Here is a 9,598-nt window from a genome sequence, read left to right on the forward strand (position 1 = left end):
TCGAACGCTCCATCAGCGTCCAGCGCATTCCTCTCCACCTGCACCTGTGTGACCTGCTCCAGAGACTCGATCGCTGTCTTCATGGCGTCTGCACTGGCGTCGAAAGCGATCGGAGGCGTCACCACACCAGCAGTAGCTCGTCCGCCCAGGATACTCGGACTGGAGCCTTCATACGACAAGCCAAGTCTGAAATACCCATCGTTGATGGACTCGCCATCGTCTGCACGAGTGAAAATACGCTGCTTGGGCACGTGTTCCGTGGCTTGAGCACCTAAGTCGACGCGAAATCCGGTCAGTGAATCCCCCAGCGACTGCCAAGAACGCCTGACCCAGACACTGCGTACTGAACTTCGTAAGGCTTCGACACTAGCAGTACCGCCAGAGGCCTCGAGCGCATTGTCAAAGGCTGACCAGGAGACTAACGCATAGGCAGAGACTGGATTCCCAGGTGCCACACGCTGCAGCTCTGCGTAGACTTGTCGATCCACCTGGACTAAGGCCGCTGGGACATCAACGAACAGTGCCGACACCAACCAGATGCGTATCCAACGCATCGAGGAACTGAGCCGATACCAATCACCTTCACGCGACCCTTGCCGAAGATCGGACAACGGCCATACCCGATTGAACTCGTTCACGACGTCGAGGTCCTGCATGCGCGGGATGATAGAGAGCTCTTGGTCTTGTTATGGAGGTGACTTCCATGTGGCTTCGATAGGTTGCAGGTCTGCCGTACACATGAGCAAAGCCACCGATCCCGCCGATGCTGTGGAGCACTGTCGAGGCGAATGGGATGGCCGCATCAACGTGATCGAGCGTACGTCATAGTGAACCAGACTCCAGTCGAGCACGGGGACACGCGAAGTCAACATACGGAGCGACAAGGCTGTTGGCTAGTGGTAGGCAGGAGTCTTGACGTTGATGACGTAGATGCATGGAGTGAACACAGCACCGCGTACGAGAACTGGTTGAGCACAGCAGTACGTACAGCATTGATGGCTTGGACTCAGCAGATTTGGTGCACTGACAAGCATCGTCATAGCCCGAGAGCAGCCCAGACATGAAGACGGTAGTGGTTGAGCACGGCTGAGCTTGAGCTTGGTTAAACAGCACGCAGTTGCCTTGGAATGCAACTTGTCCACTATAATGTGTCTACGATGCAACTCGACTTTTGTTGTGTGCCAGTAGCTGGTGCCTCGATGCTTGAACTTCACTTGCACCTGATGTCGCTTCATCCGCAGTTGCTGATGAACACTTGAGATCGACCATGAATGCGCCTGGAACCAAGCTTAACCAGGAACAGTTGGTTGCGGCGTGCTTGGAAATGGGCAGGTTAACCAGATGGCCCTAACCTGGAAACCAGCTTCCAAGTTGTTACAGCGTGGGGTGAACTGCGAGCCTGCGATTAGGGCCTGTGGTCCAACCACAAGAGTTTTCACACAAGCCTCTCTTTTTGACGTTCTTCTCAGGACAGTGTAGACACATGAATATGAATATCGTCTGGAGTCTCGACAGCAATCAAGTAGTCGGACCCGGTGCCAGATGCCCGCCGGGACAAGCTGGGCTCGAGCTTCTTGTAGGCCTTGAACTTGTTGGAGCTGCGCACGACCTTCACGTGAGTGACTGGATGCATGCCACTCAATTGATAACAACTCACTGGATAGCCCATCCGCTGTTGAAGTGACAACAATCACGTTAGAAACGGTGTACAAAACAAGAGCGAGTGTGCAAATTGAGTGGCACTACAGTAGATAATAGGCACTCACTCACCCGATGGACAAAAACAGGAATGACTACCGAGGTGCCGCTGACGAATTGCTGCCAATGAACACTTGCCCGCTGGCAGCAATTCGATGCGCTTGTGGTCTCCGACGCAGATTCGCGAATGAAGCTGAAAAGCAAACAGCGGACGCGGCCAGCCAGTGGTTGGTGGCTGAGCTACTTGCGCAAGTAAACAGTCAGCCGGCATCCCATCCGCGGTTCGTGCGCTCGACACTGTCCATCGAGAGCTCGTGCTTGCCAAATTACTCACTGTGGCGGGATCACTCCGTCGCCTTATATTTATGAGGGTGTGTTTTTTCATACGTTATTGCAGTAAACAGGGAGCTATGAGGGTAGAATGATCGTGATATTGAGGGGAACGCGAATAAGAATTATCAGCATACACAGATTAGGTCCAGATGCAAAATACCCATCCGGGTTTGTATCTCCAAAAATTCTTTGCATCAGTGTACCAATTCGCTGGTACCAGCTTGCTCACCGCCAAATGTGGCCGCGCGGTCGGGGCCGTTCCCGTTGCTATGGGCGACAGATTCGTCCACGTGAAGGCAGGAACGCAAGGCGCAACGTCGAAAGTGACGTCCCACGAGTCCAGGGTCCCGACAAAGCCGTCCGCTGCAGTGTCAGTCAACTCAAGCGTCCAGTTCCCGGCAACAGGCAGCTGATGGAAGACCGAGAGCGCTTCGAGACTAGACGTCGACACGAACTGCAGTTTCTCCGTTCCTGGGGCGCATTCGCTCTTATCTGCAGCTTCGTCGGGACTACGTAGCAACACAGGGAACGCTCTGGCATTCGGCGCAGTGCCAGTCGCTCTCTTGTCTCCTTGTAGGCTCCTCAGTCCTTGACTATCGCTCCACGAACAGGAAAGTGAGCACTCTGCTGTCGACCTGGAAACGTTGCAGGTCCGGGGCCAAACACCTGCAAGCCAAGTGTGTGCGGACACGCGTGTGTTATCTGCACACTCACAGACACGTTGACAACGCAGAGTTGCTCTCCACCAGCACTACCACTCTTCCTCCCAAGCGCAAAGACTTGTCCTCCATCCGGAATAGACAAAGCCGATGGCTGACGAGAATCCAGCGACACTGACGTCTGTTTCGCTGTACTGGAGGAGACTGACAGCTCCCACAGATCATTCAGGGCTCGAGGTCCCCACGTCGAGGCGTCATTTGCGTCCGACACGTCGTTCTGCCGTCCTCCGAACAGAATCAAGCGGTCATTCACCACTGCCATCGAGTGTTTCTCTCTTGGAGAAGGTACCAACGCTGGCGGAGGCACAGACCACCACGTCTCCGTGCGCAGATCATATCGCCAGAAATCGTTGGACACTGATCGTGGACTCGGCTGTAATAAACACGGCACTTTGTGTGATCGGCTGCACTCGTAGCTCTTCGCCATTCCTCCAAAGATGTACAGAAAATTGTCCAGCAATGAGAGGGAATGTCCTCGTCTAGCAGACGGAAATCGCTGCAAGGGAGGAGTGTTGGTGACGCGCATTCCTGCTCTCGTGTTCTCCTCGTCTACAGTTCGAGTGACGCAACGTCTCCACGTATTCCTCGGCTTCGTAGGCATACGCAGCGTAACGACATCACTGAAAGTGCCACGTCCATCGAGCAGCAAAGCTTTCACTCGAAAGCGGTACGCAGCCGTCGGCGTAAGACCGTGGAGGGTGAGAGTACCGCTCTTCTCCGTGACATCAGTGGCCGGAAGAGTGACCAAACGTACAAGACGAAAGTCCTCATTGACGGAGCGATTGGCCATCTCGATCACGAATCCTTCCACGAGCTGGGAGAAGCCAAAACGAGGAGCTTTCCAGCTCACTTTGACGCTCGAGGATGTCAGTGGAGTCACTCGGAGCTTGTCTACGGTCTCGTCACTCACTCGTGCTCGCAGACTAGCGTCACTAATCCCAGATTTGAACAAATTAAACAGGTCTCTAAAGGAGACGAAGCTGCTGCCTCCACCGCCTCCAGCTCCGTCAACACCTGCGCCTCCTCCTCCGCCACCGAAAAACCCTCCACCTCCGCCTCCACCCGCTTGTTTGCCACTCTGTCCACTCCCGCCACTTCCATTTCGACCATTCGAAGGCCAATGCGATGCTGTCAACGGAGACACGGCGACGTCCACCAGAGATGTCTGCGGGTTCAACAGACACGTGCCTTCAAGAGAATAGCGATAGGAACCTGCAGTCCCCGCCACACCTGCCGTTGTTGGCGTGGCGCCTGTGCCTCCAGTTGCTAGAACGGAGTAGTCTGCACTACTCGCAGCAAAGCCCCAGTCGAGGTGTCCATGTCTCGCTGGGAGTCCCTCGAAGTCTCTCGTGTCTCCCGGTACATTCGAGGAATGATATTCGTCTCTAGCTGCTTGTCCAGTCACACGTGAGTCGAGTGGGATCGCTGCACCGGATGTTGCATCCGGTGCAAGACCAGACTCTGCTTCATCCAAGCCACCGCCGCCTCCTCCATGGGCACAACAGTAATCCGTCGAGCCCGCACCGCCACCTCCAGCAGCTACGACGGCTGTTCGTCCATTCACGCGCACTTCAGACGCGCCACCGCCTCCGCCGCCTGGGAAATCGCCTGTGCCGCCGTTTCCACCGCCGTTGAACCCACCACGACCGTCTTGAAGGCCTCCACCGCCAACTAAAATGTCCACAGCATCACCGGCACTGACACGGAAAACTCCACGTGCAAAGGCGCCTCCTCCGCCGTTACTCAAGTCGCTTGAAGCTCCGTTTGAAGACCTCGCACCAGCTCCCCCAGCGCCCCAAGCGTAGACATCAAGAGCAACAATTCGATGCGCAAGATGAGGAGCAGACTGGTCAATTGGAACTCGATAGGGGGTCTGGACACCTCGCCGTGTAGAAAAAAAGAAATGTTGCTCCCCGGTTCTTTCGCCCGAACCACGTGATCAGCGAAAGAACACAAAACGCTCCGTGCTCGCCCAGGTTTTGCCCTTCCATCTCCCACTGTGTTAGAACCGCCCACTGCTCGCCCGCTTCCCACGATCCAACTGCGAAGTCAGTAACAGTCCTGTGTGTTTAGCGCATTGCTGACGAAGCTGCAGCAATCACCACTTGGCGTGTTCCAAGGGTTAAATTCTTGACGTTGTCGCTGTTCGAGTCGTCTTCAAGCGTGTAATCTGTCAGGAACTCTGCGGACTGGGAGAAGCTACCAGCTTGCCGTTCAGCTACCGCTCTGACGCGCGTGACGTACGTGGTGTATCCTTTCAGCGACGTCATTGGAGATGTTGGCGGAGTCGAACTGCTGCAGTCCACCAGCTCAGCCTGGGCAAATCGCGGTCCACGTTCGAGCCGAGAAGTTTGTGGCGGGTATTCCACATCGTAGGTTAGCTCTTCCGGTGCATGACCGCCCAGCACCTCAGGCGTGTTCCAGACCACAGTAAGCGGGTCTCGAGCTACCCGTAAGTTCGCCACAGCACCCGGAGCTGTTTGCAACGTTGTGAATTTGGCTGAAGGCAAACTGAAAGGTCCTTGGCCGTTGGCATTCGTCGCAGCAACTCGAAACTCGCAGGTGGAACCTGGCGGACGCTCCAAGGACGCAACAACAGTTACAAAGGTGTCACTGTTGCCACTAAACCCCGGCGGTATACGCTCACTGATCGTAGTCCAGCCGATCTCACTGTCGCATTGTTGCTGAGCCTGGAAGCTGGTGACGGGGAAGAATTCCCTAGCAAAGATGCCATTTTCCTGCGTGAGTTCTCGACGCATACGCCACGAGATCGTGACATGAGAAGTCGTTGCCGCTAGTAGCTTCGAGGTTGAAAGGAAGCTTCCCGGTACTGGCGTTGCTGGGATCTACAGTGGTTCACTACTGGCACTCCATGGAACTCCAGCCAATAGCGTACGAATACTGCGCTCGAACACGGAAGCTGAAGGCTCGACCAGTCTGCAGTCCCCGTGACTTGGTAGCTGCATTCATCCGAGCAAATACGTCCCATGTCGACCAGGAGAACTCGGAGCCATGCGCAGATACTGAACAGCTACTTGGTCTCCGTCTCCAGTCCACTGAGCTGACACCGTCTCTGTATACAGCGACAGCAACGGCAGCGGATCTTCGCCGTCGTACGCCACGAGATCAAAGAGAATGATCCACTCGAACGCTCCATCAGCGTCCAGCGCATTCCTCTCCACCTGCACCTGTGTGACCTGCTCCAGAGACTCGATCGCTGTCTTCATGGCGTCTGCACTGGCGTCAAAAGCGATCGGAGGCGTCACCACACCAGCAGTAGCTCGTCCGCCCAGGATACTCGGACTGGAGCCTTCATACGACAAGCCAAGTCTGAAATACCCATCGTTGATGGACTCGCCATCGTCTGCACGAGCTGCTTGGGCACGTGTTCCGTGGCTTGAGCACCCAAGTCGACGCGAAATCCGGTCAGTGAATCCCCCAGCGACTGCCAGACGCCTGACCCAGACACTGCGTACTGAACTTCGTAGGCTTCGACACTAGCAGTACCGCCAGAGGCCTCGAGCGCATTGTCAAAGGCTGACCAGGAGACTAACGCATAGGCAGAGACTGGATTCCCAGGTGCCACACGCTGCAGCTCTGCGTAGACTTGTCGATCCACCTGGACCACCTGGACTAAGGCCGCTGGGACATCAACGAACAGTGCCGACACCAACCAGATGCGTATCCAACGCATCGAGGAACTGAGCCGATACCAATCACCTTCACGCGACCCTTGCCGAAGATCGGACAACGGCCATACCCGATTGAACTCGTTCACGACGTCGAGGTCCTGCATGCGCGGGATGATAGAGAGCTCTTGGTCTTGTTATGGAGGTGACTTCCATGTGGCTTCGATAGGTTGCAGGTCTGCCGTACACATGAGCAAAGCCACCGATCCCGCCGATGCTGTGGAGCACTGTCGAGGCGAATGGGATGGCCGCATCAACGTGATCGAGCGTACGTCATAGTGAACCAGACTCCAGTCGAGCACGGGGACACGCGAAGTCAACATACGGAGCGACAAGGCTGTTGGCTAGTGGTAGGCAGGAGTCTTGACGTTGATGACGTAGATGCATGGAGTGAACACAGCACCGCGTACGAGAACTGGTTGAGCACAGCAGTACGTACAGCATTGATGGCTTGGACTCAGCAGATTTGGTGCACTGACAAGCATCGTCATAGCCCGAGAGCAGCCCAGACATGAAGACGGTAGTGGTTGAGCACGGCTGAGCTTGAGCTTGGTTAAACAGCACGCAGTTGCCTTGGAATGCAACTTGTCCACTATAATGTGTCTACGATGCAACTCGACTTTTGTTGTGTGCCAGTAGCTGGTGCCTCGATGCTTGAACTTCACTTGCACCTTGATGTCGCTTCATCCGCAGTTGCTGATGACACTTGAGCTCGACCATGAATCGCTCACTGCGACCAAGCTTACCAGGACAGTTGCTCGGCGTGTCTCTCTTACTGTCCAGGTACCAGATGCCGTACCTTGAACAGCTTCAAGTTGTCAGCGTGGGTGACTCGAGCCTCGATAGGCCTTGGTCAACCCAATGATGTCCAACGACGGTCGGTGTGACGGTCTGACAGGACAGTGTAGACACATGAATATGAATATCGTCTGGAATCTCGACAGCAATCAAGTAGTCGGACCCGGTGCCAGATGCCCGCCGGGACAAGCTGGGCTCGAGCTTCTTGTAGGCCTTGAACTTGTTGGAGCTGCGCACGACCTTCACGTGAGTGACTGGATGCATGCCACTCAATTGATAACAACTCACTGGATAGCCCATCCGCTGTTGAAGTGACAACAATCACGTTAGAAACGGTGTACAAAACAAGAGCGAGTGTGCAAATTGAGTGGCACTACAGTAGATAATAGGCACTCACTCACCCGATGGACAAAAACAGGAATGACTACCGAGGTGCCGCTGACGAATTGCTGCCAATGAACACTTGCCCGCTGGCAGCAATTCGATGCGCTTGTGGTCTCCGACGCAGATTCGCGAATGAAGCTGAAAAGCAAACAGCGGACGCGGCCAGCCAGTGGTTGGTGGCTGAGCTACTTGCGCAAGTAAACAGTCAGCCGGGCATCCCATCCGCGGTTCGTGCGCTCGACACTGTCCATCGAGAGCTCGTGCTTGCCAAATTACTCACTGTGGCGGGATCACTCCGTCGTCTTATATTTATGAGGGTGTGTTTTTCATACGTTATTGCAGTAAACAGGGAGCTATGAGGGTAGAATGATCGTGATATTGAAGGGGAACGCAAAATAAGAATTTATCAGCATACACAGATTAGGTCCAGATGCAAAATACCCATCCGGGTTTGTATCTCCAAAAATTCTTTGCATCAGTGTACCAATTCGCTGGTACCATCTTGCTCACCGCCAAATGTGGCCGCGCGGTCGGGGCCGTTCCCGTTGCTATGGGCGACAGATTCGTCCACGTGAAGGCAGGAACGCAAGGCGCAACGTCGAAAGTGACGTCCCACGAGTCCAGGGTCCCGACAAAGCCGTCCGCTGCAGTGTCAGTCAACTCAAGCGTCCAGTTCCCGGCAACAGGCAGCTGATGGAAGACCGAGAGCGCTTCGAGACTAGACGTCGACACGAACTGCAGTTTCTCCGTTCCTGGGGCGCATTCGCTCTTATCTGCAGCTTCGTCGGGACTACGTAGCAACACAGGGAACGCTCTGGCATTCGGCGCAGTGCCAGTCGCTCTCTTGTCTCCTTGTAGGCTCCTCAGTCCTTGACTATCGCTCCACGAACAGGAAAGTGAGCACTCTGCTGTCGACCTGGAAACGTTGCAGGTCCGGGGCCAAACACCTGCAAGCCAAGTGTGTGCGGACACGCGTGTGTTATCTGCACACTCACAGACACGTTGACAACGCAGAGTTGCCCTCCACCAGCACTACCACTCTTCCTCCCAAGCGCAAAGACTTGTCCTCCATCCGGAATAGACAAAGCCGATGGCTGACGAGAATCCAGCGACACTGACGTCTGTTTCGCTGTACTGGAGGAGACCGACAGCTCCCACAAATCATTCAGGGCTCGAGGTCCCCACGTCGAGGCGTCATTTGCGTCCGACACGTCGTTCTGCCGTCCTCCGAATAGAATCAAGCGGTCATTCACCACTGCCATCGAGTGTTTCTCTCTTGGAGAAGGTACCAACGCTGGCGGAGCACAGACCACCAACGTCTCCGTGCGCAGATCATATCGCCAGAAATCGTTGGACACTGATCGTGGACTCGGCTGTAATAAACACGGCACTTTGTGTGCTCGGCTGCACTCGTAGCTCTTCGCCATTCCTCCAAAGAGGTACAGAGAATTGTCCAGCAATGTGAGGGAATGTCCTCGTCTAGCAGACGGAAATCGCTGCAAGGGAGGAGTGTTGGTGACGCGCATTCCTGCTCTCGTGTTCTCCTCGTCTACAGTTCGAGTGACGCAACGTCTCCACGTATTCCTCGGCTTCGTAGGCATACGCAGCGTAACGACATCACTGAAAGTGCCACGTCCATCGAGCAGCAAAGCTTTCACTCGGAAACGGTACGCAGCCGTCGGCGTAAGACCGTGGAGGGTAAGAGTACCGCTCTTCTCCGTGACATCAGTGGCCGGAAGAGTGACCAAACGTACAAGACGAAAGTCCTCATTGACGGAGCGATTGGCCATCTCGATCACGAATCCTTCCACGAGCTGGGAGAAGCCAAAACGAGGAGCTTTCCAGCTCACTTTGACGCTCGAGGATGTCAGTGGAGTCACTCGGAGCTTGTCTACGGTCTCGTCACTCACTCGTGCTCGCAGACTAGCGTCACATAATCCCAGATTTGAACGAATTAAACAGGTCTCTAAAGGAGAA

At 55.0% G+C, this 9,598-nt stretch overlaps 2 protein-coding genes across 2 annotated transcripts; both read right to left on the minus strand.

Moving 5' to 3' along the window:
• Positions 1–1,465: 1,465 nt before the first annotated feature.
• On the minus strand, positions 1,466–6,546 carry PITG_20983 (fibronectin type III domain-containing protein; the record flags this gene model as incomplete). The annotated part of the gene is made up of 8 exons (XM_002895154.1): positions 1,466–1,672; positions 2,261–2,485; positions 2,746–4,522; positions 4,683–4,765; positions 4,853–5,468; positions 5,733–5,982; positions 6,090–6,383; positions 6,471–6,546. The coding sequence occupies 8 exons, from the start codon at positions 6,544–6,546 to the stop codon at positions 1,466–1,468; spliced, it is 3,528 nt and encodes a 1,175-aa protein (XP_002895200.1).
• Positions 6,547–7,042: 496 nt separating this feature from the next.
• PITG_20984 (uncharacterized protein) lies at positions 7,043–9,411 on the minus strand (the record flags this gene model as incomplete). The annotated part of the gene is made up of 4 exons (XM_002895155.1): positions 7,043–7,238; positions 7,401–7,540; positions 8,132–8,356; positions 8,617–9,411. The coding sequence occupies 4 exons, from the start codon at positions 9,409–9,411 to the stop codon at positions 7,043–7,045; spliced, it is 1,356 nt and encodes a 451-aa protein (XP_002895201.1).
• Positions 9,412–9,598: the final 187 nt, after the last annotated feature.

Source organism: Phytophthora infestans, genomic scaffold (assembly GCF_000142945.1).
Source record: "Phytophthora infestans T30-4 supercont1.236 genomic scaffold, whole genome shotgun sequence".
Lineage (NCBI taxonomy): Eukaryota > Oomycota > Peronosporomycetes > Peronosporales > Peronosporaceae > Phytophthora > Phytophthora infestans.